At 40.0% G+C, this 21,776-nt stretch overlaps 1 protein-coding gene across 1 annotated transcript in view; it reads left to right on the top strand.

Moving 5' to 3' along the window:
• Pkhd1 (PKHD1 ciliary IPT domain containing fibrocystin/polyductin) overlaps positions 1-21,776 on the top strand; it is a 471,509-nt gene that overhangs the window by 161,804 nt on the left and 287,929 nt on the right. Inside the window, exon 36 of the mRNA XM_052743962.1 lies at positions 14,198-14,410. Within this exon, the coding sequence (XP_052599922.1) occupies positions 14,198-14,410 (213 nt within the window). The remainder of the gene's footprint in view (positions 1-14,197; positions 14,411-21,776) is intronic.

Raw genomic sequence — 21,776 nt, forward strand, 5'->3', positions numbered from 1 at the left:
GTCTCCAGCTCTCATCTCATCATAAGAATACTGGGTTGTAGATGGACACTACATGTCTTGCCTTATGTGTATTCTGGGAATCTGACCTCGAGTTCTTACTTGTACAATGATTATTTTTCCCATGGAAGTATCTCCCCAGCCCCATTTATTTAGAAATATGACATCGAATTTTTTCTTCCTTTGACTATTGTGGAAGATTATAAAGTTCTAGGCTATAAGCTAAGGATAGCGGCAGCCAGAATTAGTGATGTTCATCCTGACCGAAAGCACCCATGGACCTCTGGGAAATTATTAGATGCCCAAATAATTGCTGAATGAATGAACTAATAACTGAGTTTCTTACTTGAAAAAGCAGGTTCATGTTGGTTGTGAGTTTTCTATAGCCAGCATCCTTCCTGGTACCCTCACATGTTACTGGATTCATCCAGACAGTGACCAATTTCATTTGCTATTTGTGTATCAGAAGATCAGAGACAAAGGCTTTTTTATGTGAGGGACACTTGCCTCTGAAGCCCGTTATTTTTTCCAATCTGACAATGGCTTATATTATTTACTTCCAGAGAACAGTCCCAGACACACTTGATTAGCCATAAATGAAAGATAATCCATTGCTGTGAGAAAGGACATGCTTTCAATAGATAGGCAGACGGACAGATAGATAGATGCTTAACAATTTACAGTTTATGTCTTGACAACTTGGATATTGTAATATGAAAAATGTTACGGAAAAGGTCTAGTCCATTCCTAGAACAGTATTTTCAGTAATGAAAGATAAATGTCTCAAACTTTCTTACTTAAAACCCTTCATTGGCTTTCCATTAGCCCTTAAGTTCAAATCCAAACTTAATATGGCTTACAGGGTCCTTCAGGACTCGGCCTCTTCTTACCTTTCTATCTCATTTGTTGATTAATGATCCCTAGATCCTATTCATCCTGACTAGGAAGGGAATTGTTAGTTTGGGCTTCTTATGTAACTAAGATTCTTGGACTATGAGAACTATGAAACTATGAGACCAAACATTTTATTACTGTTGTTTCTTATGCACTGTGTAATATTCACAGGGCCAGGTGATGTTCTCATAGTTTCAAAATTACTATACAAAATAACTTAGCCTTGATTTCTAATAGAGCAATGTTATAGACAAATTAGGGAATTATGTCTGGAAGTCATTTAAAGAACAGCTTGCTTGGAGAACTGTACTCGCTTGTCAGCTAGACAGAAATATGATGGGGTGAATGCTTAAGGAAAGTTAATGAGGAAGAAGAAGCGTGAATACATTTGGCAGGTAGGGAGGCTTCTATCAGCTCAGGGTAGAATTTCGGGGGAAAGATAGGGATTTTATGTTTGTCTTTGTTTCCTTTTGCAATAGTTTTCTTTGTGAGGACTTCAGTGACTTCAGGATCCATGGAGTAACTGAGACCTTGAGCACTTAGATGTAAGCACTGTGAGTGAGGGATGTGGTGGGTTTCTGTAGCTCTAAAGGGAATCAAGGTTTAGTTGAGAAGCAATTGGTAACAGTTGCCGGAATGTCAAGCATTTATTTATATTGGTGTTTCAGCCCCTTTAAAGATTTACATATAGTTCTAAAAATATGTTTAAACTTGTAATTAGTATAGAATTGATTCAGAAATAACAAGTAAAAGTCTAAGTGAATTGTAGCCTTCACCTCCCTGCTCAGTTGTCTGTAAAACAGGTTTGTTCACTACATTAGGATATTCTCATTTACTTTGAGCAGTTCACCTCCACTGTAGCCCCTGGATACAGAGATCATATGTTTTTACATATTTATTTTAACACCTTGGAGAAGGACTTGGAAATAACAGTAAATATTTATTGAATGAGAAAGGGAATTAATCGATCATTCCAAGTTTGTATTTATTTCTCTGCCCGTTTTAGATGACAGCAAGTATGGTAAGATTATGGACACCCAAAGCCATCACATCACTTACCTGTAATAGTAAGGGGCACCTGCAGTTCTCAACCCACAGCATCTAGGTATAGGTCACCACTACCCTGTCTATATTTTAAGATGTTCGTTCAGGTCACACGGATGCGTGATCATGTTTGAGAATGAGCCTGAAACAATAAATGGAACCCCATTGCATTGTCAGCATTGAAAGGCAACTAACACAGTACCACAGCTCTTTTCACAATGGCCATTTGACTTGTACAAAGAGCGGGGGAAATTATACTGGGCACACCGAATTGGGCTTCTCCTGAGCCTAACATTTTAGGTTGGCTGAAGTTCTTTATCCTGCTGGGGAAACCTAACCTGATAAAGACTATTTCTTCCAGCTGCTATTGTTTGTGGCTGTGAGTCAATGATTTTATTTCAGATCTGTCTTCCCCCTCTGCGTTGCCCATGCCGCTGCAATGCAAGGCTAATTAAAGAATTGGGATGTGGTATCCATTCCTGGGAGGTGTATAATTCTCTTCTTGTATCCCCAGAACATTTTTTCTTTCTGCAAACCCTTTCAGTTCATATTTTCTTTTTTTAATCAGGCAGAGACATTACAATTAAAATACCGTTAAAGTGATTCTGGCAAGTATTGCAATAAGCATGTTTTTTAATTAAAGAAAGAACAGGGGGATGCATAAGCAGCATCAGCTAAAGGGGAAATTTTCAGCTGATATCTGTTTTAATTGAAAGTAAAAAGAAATGGGGAAGAGCAGCAGTAGCCTTTTCTTGCTTGCTGGTGTGTAAGTGGCTTCATCCCAGGATGTTAAGCCTAGGTGTTCTGTGCTTGATTAATTAGTAGCCAGCCAGAGAGTCCATTCCCTTTGCCCCTTATCCTTAAAGCCTGATTTATGCCTCACATCCTCCATGAATATGTGAGGGCTCAGGCTTCTATTTCCTGAGCTGCTTGTGGATAGGATTATGGAGCGTGGACTGAGCTCTTGGGGGCTCTCGTTTGCCAGCCAAATTGATTTTCCGCCTCTCTGGCCGGGGACAAGCCCACCTCGAAGGCTTCCCAGGCTCTGCTCCAGTGGATCAGGCACAAGTCTAATGTGGAACTTGCCAACAAAGGAAACCGTGTGGTGTGCACCCCATCACGATGCAGGCTTCAGGCTGTGGCTGCCTTGCCTAAATGCTACTCTCCCCTGCTCTTCCTCACCTCCTCATGGCTCCCACCCTCAAAGCAGTACAGTACAGCGAGTCCCGTATCACACCTCAACACTTCCCATATCACAGCTAGCACCCCCTTATCAAGGCAGAGAAGTATCTGTGCATCCTAAATATGCAGTCATCTGTCATTCTCCAGGAGGGCTAATCTGCAGACTTCCTTGACTATTCATTTGACAAGTTAACAGTTGAAAAATTGTGATACGTAGCCTGCTGAATTATTTAAGAAAAAATTTTTTAAATGAAGGTTAGTCATTGCAAGTAAATAAATTGGATAGTTTGCCTCCCCTGATTCAGGTAGTTCAAGGTTTGAGAAGACAGATGATCTAGCTCGGTGATAGAAATTATCTAATTAATTGGGGACCTTGGATCCTTTTTTGAGTCTTGCATTAGGCTCAGTGTCACTCTGCCTCTCTCTTCTGATTGACCCTTGAGTTCATTGTCCGTTTCCTTTCTCACCGAATACTGGCCTCCTCACCAACAATGCTATCGCTCTGAACCTTTACTCCCCCAATCCTCCTAAAAAAAAAAAAAAAAGGCATACAGCATTTGACATCCCCATTACCACCTCCACAGCTCTTAAAACTTTCCCCAGAGTCCATGCTGTTGCAACTTTCTGATTATTCTAATCTATTTAATTCTTATTATTCTAGGCTTTATGTGGATATTTGATGGACCTTTCTTCCCGGCTCCTTTTTCCCCCTCTTTTTGTTTTCAGTCTATTTATCCTCCGTGGGAGACTCACTCACTTCTCTAGCTTAAAGTTGTATTTATTCAACAAGACTTTACTATTTCCTATGGCCCAGGTGCTGTTATTGGCACAGAGACTATGGCTGTGGAAGAAGACAGTCAAAATCGTCCTCTTAGAGAGTTTACTTTTATAAGGAAAACAACAAATAAGCAAGTATGTTATGTTTTTATTGGATTTCTTACTTCCACAGAGCAAAATTCAGTATGGGTTGAGGTGGACAGGGAACCCATCCTGAGGTAGGGTAGCTAGGGGACAAATTTGCACAAATCAAGGGTAAATGCTGCAAGATGGGAGGAGATGGCAAAATGGTCAGTGCAACAGGAACCCTGGATCAAGAAGGGACTAGAGGGTGCCAGAGCCAGAGAAGGGTCTGGGGGGCTTTGAGAGTAATGTGGACAACTCCAGGATTCTAACAGAGAGATGGATCATGGCTTCCATTAAAAAGAGCAACTCTTCCAATATTTCAGGACTGAGATGAAAATGACCTAGACTATAGGAGCATATATCCAGGTGGTGAGAAGTAGTTGAGTTATGAGGGTTATTTGAAGATAAGATGCATACAGTTTCCTCAGGGGTTGGATGTGGGCTAAGAGCGAAAGTCGACTCCAGAGTTGTGAGACTCAGCAACTGGATAGGGTTAACCAAATCTCTGAGGTAAGAGGAGCTTAGGGTTTGAACTGTTGGGTTTAAAAGATAATTGGACATCCAAGTAAAGATATTAAATATGAAGATGGGTGTATAAATGGAGTTGAAGGCCGAGATTAGGCTTGGAGATAAATGTTTGGGAGTTATCAACAACTAGATATGTTGATATTTTTAACCCTTGAGATAAAATGGACAATAAAGGTGTTATACGTGCACTAAGAAGAAAAGTGGCCAAAGGGTTGGGTCTTGGGGACACGTGGAGTGTCATAGGTTGGCCTGATTAGAGAAATCAACTACCGGGGATAGATGCCTGGGAAGTAGGAAGAAGCCCAGTGTAGTGACTCTTTAAACCCAGCACCTGGGAGGCAGAGGCAGGTGGGTCACTGTGAGTTCAAGGCCAGCCTAGTCTATAAAGTGAGTTCCCAGACAGCCAAGACTACATAATGAGACCTAGTTTCAAAAAGAAAGAAAGAAAGAAAGAAAGAAAAAAAGAAAGAAAAAAAGAAAGAGAGAAAGAAAGAAAGAGAAAAAGAAAGAAAGGAGGAGGAAAACCAGGACCATACAGTTCTGGGCAATTTTGGGGTGAAGGAGTTCCCAGAAATAGCAAATTACCAGGTACATCAAAGTTTGAGACTAATATGAATAAAATTTGTGACCTTGACAGAAACAGTTATAGTAGAGAAGTGAGGCAAAGGTCCAGCTGGGGATGGGGATTACGGAAGAAAAAGAAATGGAAGAATTAAAGACCAGGAAAGCCAGCTCTGTCTAAGATTATTGGTACATAGCAAAAAATAAGTTAAATTTTTTTTCTTGTAAGGAAGTCATCTTTAAAGCTATGTATCTGTTTTCTCTATAAAACACAGCAAATTATTCTGTGGTCACTACAGATGATGATTAATTGTACAGTTAGCCAAAAGTTTGTTTTCATGTTCCTTTTTTCCCCCTTCAAACATTAGCTGGCTGCTAAAAGTCTCTTTTACTTCCCCTTCAAAGAAAAAAGAGAGGTTTGATGGAAATGAGTGGTTACATATAAAAGATGTGTTCGTTTATGTATTTTCGAGGGGAAGCAACTGTAATGTTGGTTGATTGATTCTTCTACAGTTACCCAAGACCACTTGTGAAGATACAGCCAGCTTTCACTCAAGTCATGACAAGCAATTTTAGAGTCATCCGGAAAGGCTGATTTTAGCCCCACTCTTTACTTTAGCTTTAAGAAATGGGGTCAGAGTCTGTAAAGTGGAGACATAGCATCCTCCTACTGCCCTCCCATGTTCAAGTCACCATCCTGTGAAGCGGCCTGTTTTAGACTGATTTCAAGTTGTCTCTGTGAGGATGGAAATTCTGAGGCCTTTACACAGGTCAGGAGGAAGCATCAGCTTTAGTTTTTTTTTTTTTTTTTTTTTTTTTTTCCCACAGAAAGACTTTCACTTTGGGTACCACAGAATTATTTTATATACAAAGAACTGAATTCCTTAGCAAACTTCCTCCATTTTGTACCTTTCTGTTTATTGCTGCTGATGAAGCAAGGGAAGTGCTTTTTAGCAGGGTTTATGATGTTCATGTTCATTAATTCATCCCATTTCAACACTTTCGACACGAAGTATTTGTTCTCTTTGTACCAAGGTCCTGTCAGTAAATGATGTTTACTGGTGTTTCGAAATCTCTACCAATTTGTTTCAATGTGTTTAAAATTGTGCTTAATGGTATAAGGGACAGAGCCCAGACTTATGTACTTAGCCACTAATCCTTGTAATCTGTTATATATCCTTTTTGGAAAAAGGGGAGGATATCTCCATTAACAAAATAAAAATAAACCCTTGTAGAAACAAGCTAAAGGCAAACTTATTTAGGTTAATATGTTTTCACTTAAATACAGCTATGAAAACAACCTCACTCAATGAAGAGGTTGCCAGGAACTATTTGTGGAAATAGGTAAAATACTGGAGTTTTTGTCACATGGTTTTGGGTTCTAATGCTGAGCTTTTATTTTTCTTAGTTAAAAGAAATGCAAGCTTCTCTAAGCAATTTTCTGCTATGGGAAACACAGAAAGGAGTGTTTATTTCACAAGCTAAGTTTTGAAGATTATTTCAAATAAACTGTCCAGTGAGTTTGGTCTATGGTATTTAATAAATATCTGCTACTTTTTTTTTTAAATTCTTTGTTTTTGGAGTAAGTATGTTGGGCTAAAATACATTTTTGTTGCAAAATAAATGGGAGAACATAATGAAACCTGACTCAAAATGTAATCAAAGTCTAAAATGATCTCTGCAGTCTTATTTGAAGGGTGATTCTAAATGTACTATATATACCCCAGTCAATCTCCGAAAAGCCTGGCTTCATGTCATCTTTAATATCAAATGAACATTTAAATACATTATTAAAAATAATTTAAAAAATTGTCATCTACAGGATTTCCCTGGATTCACCTAGTGTTTGGCTGTGGGTTTTTGCATCTGCTCCCATCAGTTGCTGGATGAAGCTTCTCTGATGACATTTGGGCTAGGCACCAATCTATAAGTATGGCAGAATATCATAAGGAATCATTTCATTGACTTTTTTCTTTTTTGCCAGTCATATTTGGTTCAATATTGGGTTTGGGGTGCCCAGCCTCTATTTCTTGGCCAACCATGCAATGTCAGGCATTCGAGCTCTTTCTTGTGGTGTGGGCCTCAAGTTGAACCAGTCATTGGCTGATTACTTCCACAAATTCTGCTTCACCATTACCCCAGCATATCTTCAGGCAGTACATACTGTAAGTCAAGGGTTTTGTGGCTGGATTGATGACCCAGTCTCACTTCTTGGAGCCTTATCTGGTTATATAGGGTGGCCAGCTCTGGTTCTGTACACCCCATAACTAGGAGACATTGCTAGGGTCACTCATGTAGATTCCAGGGAATTTCCACTGCACTAGGTTTCTAGATCTCCCCTCAACTCCCCCCGCCCAAGTTGTTTCTCCAAGTAGTCTCTTCTTCCATTCACCCCTCCACCTGGACTCTCCTGTTCCCACCCCCACCCATCCCAGTCCACCTGAAAAATCTATTCTATTTCCCTTTCCCATGTACCTTCTTAAACCTCCTTGTTACTTTGCCTCTCTGGGTATGTGGATTGTAGTGTGATTATTCTTTGCTTAATACCTAATATCCACTTATAAGTGAGTACACACCATGTTTGTCTTTCTGGGTTTGGGTTACCTCACTCAGGATGATTTTTTCTAGTTCCATTCATTTGCCTTCAGATTTCATGATGCCATTGTTTTTAACAGTTGAGTAATATAGCAAGTAATAACAGCTCCATTATGTAAATCTACCACATTTTCTTTATCCATTCTTCAGTTGAGGGACATTTAGATTGTTCCCAATTTTTGGCTATTATGAATAAAGTGTTTATGAACATAGTTGAGTAAGTGTCTTTGTGGTAGAATGGGACACCCTTTGGGTATATGTCTGTGGTAGTTTGAAAGAAAATAGCCCTCAAAGGGTGTGGCACTATGGGGAGGTATGGCCATGTTGGAATAGGTGTGGTCTTGTTGGAGGAAGTATTACTGTGGAGGCAGACTTTGAGGTCTCATATATGCTCAAGCCATGCCTAGTGAGACAGACCTCTTCTTGTTGCCAGCAAGTCAAGATGTAGGGCACTCAGCTACTTCTCCAGCACCATGTCTGCCTGCATGCCACCATGTCATACTATGATGATAATAGACTAAACCTCTGAAAATGTAAGCCACCCCAGTGAAGTGTTTTTCCTTTATAGGAGTCATTGTGGTCATGGTGTCTCTTAATAGAAACCCTAACTAAGACTATGACCAATAGTGGTATAGCTAGGTCTTGAGGTAGATCGAGTCCAAATTTTCTGAGGAACTGCCATATTGATTTTCATAGTAGCTGTAAAAGTTTGCACTCACCCCAGCAATCCAGGAGTTCCTTTTGCTCTACATCCTTGCCAGCATGAGGAATTACATATATATATATATATATATATATATATATATATATATATATATATATATATATATAATTTTAGCCATCCTGATAGGTGTAAGATGGAATCTCAAAGTAGTTTTTATTTGTATTTCCCTGATGGCTAAGGATGTTGAACATGTTTCTCAGTCATTTGAGATTCCTCTGTTGAGAATTCTCTGTTTAGCTCTGTACCCCATTTTTAATAGGATTATTTGGTTTGTTGATGTCTAGTTTCTTGAGTTCATTATATATTTTAGATATTAGCCCTTTGTCAGATATGAAGTTCGTGAAAATCTTTTCCCTTTTTATAGGCTGCCATTTTGTCCTATTGACAGTGTCTTTTGCCTTACAGAAGCTTTTCAGTTGCATGAGGTCCAATTTATTGATTAGAACCAGAGGGGTCAAGGACACCATGAAAACACAGCCCACAGAATCAACTAAGCATGGCTCATAAGGGCTCACAGAGCCTGAAGAGATTATCACAGACCCTGTATGGGTATAAGCTAGGTCTTCTGAATATACATTATTGTTATTTAGCTTGGTGTTCTTGTGGGACTCTGTAACAGTGGGAGTGGGATGTGCCTCTAATGCTTTTTTTTTCATAGTAGCTGTAAAAGTTTGCACTCACCCCAGCAATCCAGGAGTTCCTTTTGCTCTACATCCTTGCCAGCATGAGGAATTACACACACAGACACACACACACACACACACACACACACACACACACACACACACACATATATATTATTTTATATAATATATAATTCTTGGGACCCTTTTCCTCCTACTGGGTTGCCCCCCTACACTTGGTATGAGGGTTTGTGCTTAGCCTTCTTGTAATATGTTATACCATGTTCAATTGATATCCCTGGGAGGCTCTCTCTCTCTCTCTCTCTCTCTCTCTCTTTGAAGGAAAAGAGGGGAGGAGTGGATCTGGGGGGAGAAGAGGTGGGTGCCTGGGAGGAGTGGAGGTAGGGAAAACTGTGATTAGGATGTAACATGTGTAAAGAAATTAATTAAGAAAGAATTAAATTAAGAATTAAATTTAAAAATTAAAAAAAATGTCATTTATTCATCACTACACAAAATAACGGGCTTCCTTGAGACAATTTCATGGATACTCTGACGTGCTTGTATCATATCCAGGGCCCACTATCCCCTCTCTTGATATGCCTTCCACCTTCTCACCAGACACCTTCCTTTTTCTAAATCTGACTACGTTCTTATTAGGTAGATTTTAGATATAAGTAGTGGGTGGAGGAAGGAGGCTTGGAGGAAAAGTTCTATTGTTTAATCTTACCGTGTGACAAAAGGACATTAAGATCAACACATAGTCACAAGGCCAGGTTACATGATCTTATATTGGGTTACAAATTTGGGAGCAATCCCAGTTCAACTTAGTTATAGGCGAGAATATACATGGAGAGGAGGTGTACTCTTAAAATAGCCTGTTTTAAAGCCACTGACCATAATGGGAAAAGATGAATGACGTGACTAGATGACAAAGAAAAAGACTCACACCAAGAAGTAGCAGCAAAAAACATCAACAAAATAAGCTTGATATTCTGACAGGTCCCATCTCTTGATGGTCCACTAATGTCAGGTGAGTGTATTCTTGCTTTAATAAACTTTACTTGCTGACACTCCCTATGCATCTTGCTGAACTCTTTTTAGTGAAAATACAAGAACCAAGGGATGCTGTGTGGTCCTTATAGGTGGAAATATCAAATGTCCTAGAGTTGGAAGGATCTCATGTTTCTCCACTCTACTTTGCAATGGAGAAAACTGAACTATTCCTAAGTAATGAAACTGCGGGTTCTACCGAAGGTCAATCAGATGCATATAATAGGACTGGAGCATGACCTTCACTATTTTCTCATCAAGGTCAGTTCTGATTCACTGACTATTTACAGTGGCAAGTCTTGCCATGCAATCTGTGGTTCAGCAGTCAAATAAAATTAGTGAGGACGTGAGTGATGTGAGTGAAAAAGTTCTAGTTGATACCATTATGTGAACTGTAGCACAGGGTTCATTTCCTCTTTTTTGTTCACAGTGGAGTTCAGATTCATTATTGCCTTTTTAGTGTGATGACAATGGATGGAAAAAATTAATGTCAAGATTGCTAATGGGTCTTTTAGAAGCCTGGTAAGTAGAGGGCTACTGTTCTCTGGCACCAGGCCCAGAGATTGCCAAAAGGGAGTCTTGCTTCTTAGATAGTTTTTCTGCCTTATAGTATAGTTTACACAGAACATAGTTCAAGAGGGAAGTCAAGACTAACAGCTATGAGCTGTCGGAAGTCAATGGTCAGGTAGTGTTGAGACTATTGTCTAAAGTGAGTGGACATTAGCAGTAGTTGGGAATGAAGATGAAAAGTATCAAAGCAGCAGCAGACACTTGCAGTGAGTGGCTATCAGGCACTAAAGCAGGGACCTCTGAGCATTATTTTCATGAATCTCAATTCCCCAGAGAAACTCCCTTGAATCCTTCACAAAAAGACAAATTAGATGCCTCAACAGAGCGTGTCTAAATTATGTCTGAACAGAAAGAGCATGAGTTCCAGTCCAAGTAAACATTCTATAACTGTTACTGATGGTGTGTGGCCTGAGATTTGGGATCGAAGACTACAAAGAATGATAATGAGAGCCAAAAAAGCTGGAAAGAAATTTTAGAACAGAAGGTCAGAGAAATGGTCTCTACATTTGACAGTCGGTCAAACATTTCTTGATCATTATCTCTGCATTAAGATGGAGGTGAAGGAAAGTAACCACAGGCACCTTAGCTCTTTCCTTCTCTGCTTTCATTTAGTGTTAACTACTTCCAGTTGTTGTTTCTGGAAAGCGACGACTCAAATCCATGAACTAGTATACTGAATTCCAGACAAAGTTTAGCTAGTGAAGATTCTTTGCTGTGTACAGCCCCTCACCAATATCTCCCTTGTAAAAGTAGGATCTACCCTTTGAGACATTTCTGACATCTTTCTCTCTACATCATTTGCTTTAATTTACTGGGATAATGTCTAATTTTTCAAATAGAAATATAATATCTTTCCTGAGAAAATGGAAGTGAGAGTATATGTTTGTATTTGTATCAGATTCTCTGAAAAGATATACCCTTATACTTATTCAGTCAACAATTATATACTAAGTGTCAGTTACCTATCAGTTGCTGCTGTAGTCATTAGATATTTAAATGAACAAAATTGGTAATTGCCCCTATGAAGAGTGCATTCTGGCATAGAGAGAACAGAAAATAAAGATACAAATATGTAATATATCTTTCAGATATTACAAAAAACACATGATGATGGGACAGGGCAGGCTCCTTCATATAATCCAGACAAGTTTATAAGTAAAGGAAGAGTATTTACCAAGGTTACATGGCTCTTTTGGGGACATAGAGTCAAGGGCTGACATAGAGCACTTGCCTAGCATGTACAAGGCCCAACACCAAATGGATATCTCCAACACCAAACAAATGAACAAACAACGAAATCCAACATTAACAAATACCAAAAACCCCAAACTGGACCATAAAGTCTAGCAGACAGGCCAATATGTTCAAAACATGAATTAGTCAGCCTTTGTTAGTGTAATGAAATCCTTGAGGCCAGATACTTTGTAAAGAAAATAGAGTTATTTTAGCTGATATGGTCATATAGCATGGAAAAAGCTTTTACAAGTTTTCCTACCCTATGTTTACATTATTGTTTTATTGTAGAAGTATGTGTGTATCTCTCTCTGTGGATACTTTGTTTCCTCCTCCATATAAAGCAACCAAGATTTGATCAAGGCTCTCTAATCTCTAGCCTTTTCTCATAACTTCTGAAAGTCTCCATCTCCAAACACAATGGTTGGCTTACAGCTCTATCCTCTTAATTCCATTAACCTAGGACATGGGGAACAAACTCATGTGTGAGTTGACATTTTCAAGCTATAGCGGAACAGATGAAGGTTAAATTTGGTAAGAAAGTTTTGGAGAGGAGTTGTAGATGGACAGTAAACCATGAGGGGGCCTTTCTTAGCCAGATATAAAGACTCTGAAGTATATTCTGAGTGAGGTGGGACACTATCACAGAGTTTGCAAAAGTAGTTAGGGAAGGCTTGCCCAGATTGTGTTTTCTGGAAAGGGCAGGACCATGGTACTAATGAACTCACAGCAGCTGTGGTTGTCTGCACAAGACCTGTATAAGATCAAGCCAGTCAGCATTCTGTGGCATGCTTTGTGGAGTAACTGGTAAGCATCCACCTCAACTGAAGAGTACTGATAGTTGGTGGCTGCTGTAGGAAGGGAAGTCAGTTTTCTTTAGTGGTGTGACCTCCCAACAGATCAGCCACATTCCAGCGATAGGTCTAGCATCCAGAATTATGTGGTCAGTATACATTTAACTCAGTGAGTTATTAAAAAAAAGAGGGCATAAATTTGGGAGAGAGGATAGATAAGTGTGTGGTGAATCTCTGGAGGAGTGGGGGGTGACCATAGAATACTTTGCAGGCATGTATGAAATACTCAAAGAATTAATAAAAATATGTTATATAGCAGAGAAAAGTTATAAACAATAACAAGAAAAACACTTATATTAGTGTTTCTGTTACAGAGCACTCAGAGCACTCTGCTGTAGGGAGGAACATTGTCTATTCTAGAGTTTTTGCAGTATGTTTATACCAAGGAGGGGGTTAGGTGTTTGAGATACTTTAAGTATCATAAAGTTGTTAATGACCCTGATGTTATTGATATATTATATGAAACATAAACTAATTAGATATCAAAAAGAAAATAATTTTCCTTAAGAGGATTTAATTACTTATCTCACAATAATTTTGCCATAAACTTATTTTCATATGTTACAACAATTGAGACATTTGAAAAGACTGATGTCTGAACCAGTGAATGTGCTTTGGTTGTCATGACAGAAGGGAACCTTTCCTTAGAAATAAAATGATTTGGAAGGTTTTGAGTAGCTTACTAATCAATGGAAGTCAGAAACGAACCAGAATCAAGGCTTTTGGAGCAGAGGAGGTGAGCAGGTGGTGGACTCAGGAGCTGCCACTCTCTTAAGGAGTTTCCGAACACCACCAATGGAATTAACGAGATCTCAGCTTCCCTCCCTTTGCTCTGGGTCCCTCTCAAAGCTTCCGTCTCTGTCCTAGGGTATGACATGACAAGGAGTCTTGATTGATAGGCTGCTCATCTCTGTCCATTGAGGAAGAACTCTTAAATTAAAGTCCATTGACAAGTGTGGAGGATACTGGCTAGCTAGCATTCCACAAAACTCAGGATGTTAGTTCCACTGCTTCCTTTTCTTGTCATTCTTTCACTAATTTTAGCCCATTTTCTTCTACCCTTGTCTCTTGTGCATGTGCTTTGTCATGTACTTAATATTATAACCAAGTTTAATCTATTGTAGCCTGTAAGGTTAGTGGCCCCCTCAACCGTTTACTTAGCCAATTCTAAATTGCTGGATATTTAGATTGTTACATAAAAATTTATTATCAAAGCTGCAGCAAACAGTAATACCTTATGAGAACCGGCTTAAAGATATGTTTCTATCCCTGGGTGTCTGACCTACCTTATGGTGCTTCTAGAACAGAGTTTAATATATATCAAGTCCAACTTCCAGAAGTGTATAAGCAGAAGCAATTTCATCACATGTTGGAACTGCCACAACAGGGTGAGCCTCATTCTCTCGAAGACTGACAGCTTGCTCTTTGTTTACCAGGCGGCAAGTTGATTTTCATGGAGCCAGGACCCATCGAGCTCAGAGCCCACTCCATCCTTATTACAGATGGTGGAGAGCTCCATATTGGATCTGAGGACAAGCCTTTCCAAGGCAAAGCTCGGCTCAAACTCTATGGAAGTTCCTACTCTACTCCCTTCTTTCCCTATGGAGTGAAGTTCCTGGCTGTGAGGAATGGGACTCTTTCCCTGCATGGTAAGGAGCAGACAACTCACAAAGGAAACTGAAATGGGGCTGTTTCTAGCAAATATGTGGACAATGAACATCAATAAATTATTTAAAAAGCCTAGTTATTAGTTGTTGAGGCAGTAGGTCAATTATTGCATAATACTATGTCCTTAAATGACATATCTAATTATTATTATCTGTGGCAGACTATGTTATGGTCCTGCAAGGGGACTGGATACCTATGCTCATCATCAGATGGCTTTCAGCATCTTTCTGAGCCATATTCCCTGTCCCACTGAGGGTGAGCTTAGCCAAAGACATCCTCTGGTTTGATAAATATGGGAGTAAAAATAATGTACTTCATGGGCAAGTAGAGGTTTTAAAAGCTATTGTGATTCTTTATTCATTTGTCTCCTGTCTTCCACTTGAGAATAGCCTGTGCCAGGTTAGGGGCAATTATTTCAGCTTGGGACCCTGTATAAAGACAACATAGGCTAGAGGTGATGATTACAGTTGCATATGTCCATGAAGAGTAAAACCTTTTTTGAAGCAAGCCATTGAGATTGACATTTGTAATCATTATTTGACTCAGTGAAAACTGACCAACAATTATTTAGAGGAAACTGGTATTTCTCAGCAGCTAATATCCTGGCATCATAGACCAAGTAAAGACAACTCCACTTTTTGATTGTTCTCCTCTTCCTTTCACTCATCAATACCCATGCAGAGTTCAATTACAGATGTACTTAAAATCCCCTTACAGATGTGCCCGGTGTTCATGGCTTCCTAGGAAAAAACAGTTTCTGCTTCAAGTTTTCTTGCTTTCTGATCACCTCATTTCATTTTGCAAAATGGCTGTTTCTTCCCTTAAGATATAAGCAATTCCTAAATGTGTACGATAGTGATATCAACTGGAAAATGTAAGAATTAAATGAGTGTTTAGGCAGATAATTATATATATATTTGTTGTCTGACCTTGGTCAAATCCAGAACAAAAGTGTGGGCTCCAGGGCTGGGGAGGTAGCTCAGTGATATGGTATTTGCATAACATGGGTAAGACAAAACTAAAAAGAATGAAACAACCCTAGAATGTGGACCCCAGGTAGTAGCCTGATCTTAAGAGGCCTGACATCGGGCTGGAGAGATGGCTCAGAGGTTAAGAGCACTGGCTGTTCTTCCAAAGGTCCTGAGTTCAATTCCCAGCAACCACATGGTGGCTGAAAACCATCTGTAATGAGGTCTGGTTCCCTCTTTGGGCCTGCAGGGATACATGCAGGCAGAATACTGTCTATGTAATAAATAAAAGAGAGTAAAAAAATTAAAAAAAATTCATAATAAAAAAAAGAGGCCTGACATCATCAACATCAGCATTTTTATATTGACACGACAAAATGAAACCTAGTTGTAATAGAAAGATTGTTTTAGATATGGGTTGAAGAGTCTGATATCGTCCTCTGTCCTGATTTTGTTACAAACCGTGTAATAATCATTGTCCACACACACACAAATTGCTCCGTGGCTTCTTTTCTGTCTCACTCTAAGAGGAAATCAAAACTGTTCTTCAGTGTTATTGGCCCTGGGCCAGCCGAGTGCTTGAGAAACTGAGTATCAAACTTTGTCATTTTAAATACCAATAGCTTTCCTGGATGGGAAGTCGGAATTCCTGTCCCACTGATTTTTACTCCTTTTCTTCTATCCTCACAGATCTGTCCCCTAAGATCCATGACTATCTTCTACCTTTTCACACATTAGCTGTGGTCCCCAAGTGTTTCATCCGCTGGCCACTTAGGCCACCTGCAGTGCTTGGCTCCTCTAAAAACTGGAATTGAAATGAGGAAAATGAGAACTTGTTCTGTGTATTTTCCCTCTTTGATTTGAACTTCCATGTTCATGTATGTATGAATGCTCAATGAAGATATATTATGACCTATCTGCCTGTATTTTAAAAGTTCCATGGACTCATAAGCCTTTATAAATAAGGAAATGTCAAATTAAAGAAAATCCACAATGGCATTGCCTATGTTCAATATGGCAGAGTCAAAGCTGAGTGAATACCGTTATTAATAATAATAAGTTTCAAAATTTTGTGAATTAAGAGGAATATTCCTAGTGTGTCTATATGACACTCTTGGATCACAATGAGGTGGTTTTTTCCCTTTGCTTCTCTTTTTCCATTTTGTTTTCCCCTCTTTTCTACTTTTGTATTTCCTTTATGTTCGTTCCCCTTCCTCCTTCTCCTACTCATCTTCTCTCACCTCTCTTGTATTTTCAGACCTTTTATCAACATTTTACTCATCCTCAAAGCTTTTTCCACAATACATGTCCAGGACCTCACCCAGAGTGCAGACCCTGCACATGGGACATGGCAAAATCCAATCTATGTCCCCTCTGATATGATAATTCTGTACCTCATTCATCTGAAATAAATAGTCCATGAGAAAAAAGCTTGGGCAGCTGGGTAAGAAGATGTCCTTTCCTCTCCCATCCATCAGAGCATCACAGTCATGTGTGTCCTTCATCAATCCTCTCTCTCCACCTCTCACCACCTGAGGTCTGGAGTAGATTCTCCTTGAGGCATGGTGGGGTATCATGGTTAAAATCATTATGTAATTTCACTGGCTTTTTCCCTGGGCAAAGTTGGGTGCGGTGACAATCAGGCATTAGAAACAAACTAATTTTCTTTTGCTGTCAAATATTCCAAAAAGTGAGCAGCTTTATTCACCACCTTCTACCTAGAAAGTCCCTAATGAGGTGGCATCCACTCAGTGTTCCAGGAAAGATGGAGTGAGGAGATTAACCAGCTTTGGCGAATCTCAAAGGACTAATCCAGGGAGAGTTTTGAAGTCTAGCTTTCTGAATCTCATCCCCAGACTCTGATGCTGTTGTTCACAGGGTTGAGGAGGAATATGCTTATCAGAGGGAACTTCATGTGCATTGAATCAGTGACTGACCTGGGAGATTCACTAGTACACTGAACATTGTGGAATCAGAAATTGGCTTAGATATGTTGGTTTTCAGTTGTGATTTTGAACAAGTTAATTTCTCTAAAACCAGTAAACATAGTCATCATCCTATACTACTTACAAGGTGGTTTAGAGCAGTGGACATATGTAGATGTAACCAACGGTCTTATAAAATAAGAAACACAGAGCCAATTCAGAGAAGAAAGCCAAGAGGTCAGAGCTAAGAGCCTCACCCTTCCTGATTCAGGGATCCTCTCCAGCCAAGAGAGCTCTCCGAAAAGGACCTACTTCCTGTGTGTCTGTCTTTAAAGTCTTCCTGTTCTGCCTTGTCATTGGTTGTAAACCCAAACATGTGACTGCCTCGTCACTGCCTGAATGTACCGCCCTCCAGGTCCTTAAAGGCGTGCGCCACCGCCGCCATGCACTTGCTATGACTCTAATAGCTCTGACCCCCAGACAACTTTATTTATTAACATACAATTAAAATCACATTTCAGTACAAGTAAAATACCACCACAGACATACAACTCACAGAGTTCATTCTTACTGCTTTCCTCATGTTCTGCTTCTACTTCTTTTTCTATTTCCATACCTGCAGGGGATGGAGTGCCAGGTAGCTCATATTAGGAAATGTTGAGGGGACAGCAATTTCTAATTGAAAATGTGGCATGTGGCCCACTCTGCCTACCATTTTCTCATCTTATTAATTAATATCTTTTTTCATCAGCCAGAGAAGATTTAGCCTTGGAGCTCATGAGGCAACAATATTCCCAGGCACCTTCTGTTCTATTCCCACCACCCAGGGGACACCTTTAGATTTTAATCTCTTGTGGTACAGGTGCTTTCCAGCACAGGACAATCACCACTCCTAGGTGTGGTTACAATGAAGTCACAGAAAACAATTGCATGTAGCCAGAAGGCGGACACTGTCCAGCAAATGGAGTCCTTTGCAGACTTGATTCCTAGCATCTAGGATTGAGGGGATTGATGGATTTCTAATTTAACTCTAGCATAGGTCATATAGAATCATACAACTGGGCCAGCATGTCAATCATATCAGTGTCCCCAGCGCTTCCCTCCCGGCTCATTCTTCATTACTGCCCTTTGTAACCCTTCTGCTCTAGCTGATTTTCCTCACAGATTAAAATTGCTAGGCAAACGGGCTTTGCTGTTCAGCTATCACAGGAATGCTGGAGTTGAAAGCCCATTTCACGGCTTTGTTCTGACGCAGGAAAACGACAGACTTTGGTGTTCACACACACACGTGTGGCAGTCTCCTTTTCTGTGTATTTGGGAATGGATCAAGACAAGGTATGCAGGAAGGGGGTGCTGATGGTTTAGTAACTGCCACCTGCTCACCCCGATAGTTAATATGAGCAAAGGGTCCAGGGCTGGAAGTCTGCGGCTTGAGCATTTGGAGTCTAAAGAAAATCCACTCTTGCCTTTTGCTTTGGCCACACTCTGCCAGTGCGGTTTCGCCACCCAAACTGAGTGCCAATCACTTGTCACTTTTCAAAGAGGTCGTGTCAGCCTGGGCAACTTGAATTTTTGACAATGTAATTATGGCTCTTGCCTCCACAGTGGGGGGCTGAGCAGGCCAGAGAGGATTTTATTGATTGTTCAGCAGGGAAATTTATCAATGTCTCTCATTTCATTTCTACTTCCTCCCTGAGAAATTTGGCTGACAGTTTCTTAGAAGAAAAGTAGTTTTACAGCCTTGACTGGACTTCCGCCTTTGTCCTTTTCAAGGAATAACGAGATAGAGGCGTTACATAAAAATGGTGATTTCTGAGAAAAACTACTATGTGGCGCACAATTGAGGAAAATACTAGTGAAACTATTATGAGTGTATTGCTTATCTAGGAATAAAAAAAGGGGGGAAGGGAGCTATTTATATGAATTGCTCACTTTCCTTGTAGAGTTTCCAGAAATCTGTATTTCAGTTCCAAGGTTTGGACACATCCCATACTGCATGCTGTTGTAGTTGCTAAGGAGGGGAATGCTATCCTTAAGCACAGTGTAGTGCTCACGGAGCAGTGCATAGCCGTGTGTTCCTGGTCAGTGATTTTCATACTGTGTTCCACAAAAACCACATTTCCTAAGAGAGCCCCCAGGGGCTCCATAAACAGGGGAATATTTGAGGTCAAGTAACAAAGCTTAAGCAGCTCAAGGAATCAATTCAGTGCCTTTATCTCCACTACCTGTTCAAAGTGATATTTCATTAGAAAGAAAGAGAGTTTTCTCTGTAAAAGTTGTGATTAAAAGCTCCATTAAGGGGCCGGTGAAGCACGCCCACTCAAGCCTGGCAACCAGAGTCGTGTCTCTGGAACTTATGCAAAGGTTCGAGGAGAGAACCCACCCCACAAAGTTGTCCCCCGACTTCCCAGCATGCTGCCTGGTATGTAAACATCCCCTGAGTCGTAAGTATATAAAAAATAAGAATTCAAAGACTTTAAGCGGCTCTGTTAGGCATTCTTTTGTTTTGTTTTTTCGAGACAGGGTTTCTCTGTGTAGCTTTGCGCCTTTCCTGGAACTCACTTGGTAGCTCAGGCTGGCCTCGAACTCACAGAGATCCTCCTGGCTCTGCCTCCCGAGTGCTGGGATTAAAGGCGTGCGCCACCACCGCCCGGCCGTTAGACATTCTTTTAATTGTAGAGTGCAGACCTTTCGAGGGCCCAGGGCCTCATCTGCATGACTCTTCCAAGCTGTTCTGCTGGAATGTGCTTTCCATGAAGTCTGGTCTTTGGTGTAGCACAGTCTTTCCTAGCACCAGTTAAATTTTTTAAAATTTATTCTATTTTTCTTTTCTTTTATATTTTTAAATCAACAATGTATTTTTAACATCATTGTTCTCAGTCCCATCTGATCCATCATTTCTCATCCCGTCTCTTTGCCATCCAACACTCCTACCCTCTGCTTCTGTCCATCTTTTAATATTTTTTTCTATATTTCATTTCCTTGGGCTGGAATATAAACTATTGCAATGGCATGGTAGTTTTTTTTGTGTGTGGCTTTATTAATCTCAAACTGCTTGGTTAAAAAAAGAAACACCACAGAATCCCAGTGTAAATAACTTTAGGTGGAAAAGGATTTATGTCCTCTTGTAACTAAACTGAAGGCTGGGCAGGGAAGAACCTGGCCATGAACAAGAGTGCCTCCAGTGCCCTCAATGCCAGGAGGACCCATGCCCATGCTCACCTCCTCAGGTGTGAAATGGCCCCTCTCTCTCCTGCTCCTTGTCATTGTCTTGCTTCATTTCATTGGTATTCCTAGTTTTTCATAGACTTCTATTTTCTATTGCTAAAGAAAGGAGGAGTTATGTGTTCATAAAAAAAAGAAAAAAAAAGGGGAAGGGCTCATATGCTCTAGACATCTTAGTGCCATGGATGGTAACTAGGAGATCAAGACACTAATTGGCCCAGCTCATGCCCCCTTTTCACTCCTCACTCCTGTAGCACTCTTCAAGACCAAGAAAGCAGGGCCATGTGATAAGATGTAATTTTGCCTTAATCATGGAGGCTAGGGCAGTGTGGGTATATGGGTTATACTTGTGTGTGTGCGTATATGCAAGGGCATGTTTGTGTGCAGTAATATTCTGGGACTCTGATCAGCAAAAGCCAGGGTTATTAGTCAGTCCTCGAAAGGATTCTGTTACTGAGCAAACAAATCCATGGATGTCTTCTACATAGATTAAACTAAAACTTGGTTTTTTTTGATGTATTGGTTCATGTTTGAAATCTCAAGGCTTCAGGTGCCGAAAAATGTAGAGGCAGAAAAATTCATGTATGGTATATTTGGGGCACATTGGCCAGTAAAATACAATAGGATCATGAAAGCAAACATTCCATTGAGTTTATAATATAAACCTTAAAACACAGAGGATTTGTATGGTTCATATGTATAAATACATATGACACTACTAAAATCTTTTGTTTTAATTTAATCCAAATTTGTACCTTTAAGTCCCCCTACAAGAATGGTAAGGTTCTATTTCTTGGAAGGGCCTTAGGAAATCTAATTTTCTAGTATATATTATAGGTTTTCCCTTCCTTCTCTCCCCTCTTCCTCCCTCCTCCTCCTCACTTCCTGCTCCTGGGATGCTAGATTTCCTCACTTCTGTATTGAAGAGGCTTTCTACCTTCTCTAGCATTTACCACCATATAAATGAGCCTCAGCCTGTCTGGTGAATAAACCTCCAGAATGGAAGAGATCCGATTTAGGGCTATCTGGGAGATGCAAACATCCTGGCCAGAACAATTTATTTTTCCTTCTGATTGCTGTCTTTATTCATATTCTGATGTGCAGCTTTCTGTCTTGTACTTTAACAGAACTGTCCAGTCAATTTCCCACTTTTAAAAAGTCAGTCCTCATTTGTCCAGTTCTAAGTCTCCAGTCTCCTATCCATTTCATATACTTTTCTCTTTCTTCAG

The sequence above is a fragment of the Peromyscus californicus genome, unplaced genomic scaffold (assembly GCF_007827085.1).
Source record: "Peromyscus californicus insignis strain IS unplaced genomic scaffold, ASM782708v3 Scaffold_19__1_contigs__length_69161282, whole genome shotgun sequence".
NCBI lineage: Eukaryota > Metazoa > Chordata > Mammalia > Rodentia > Cricetidae > Peromyscus > Peromyscus californicus.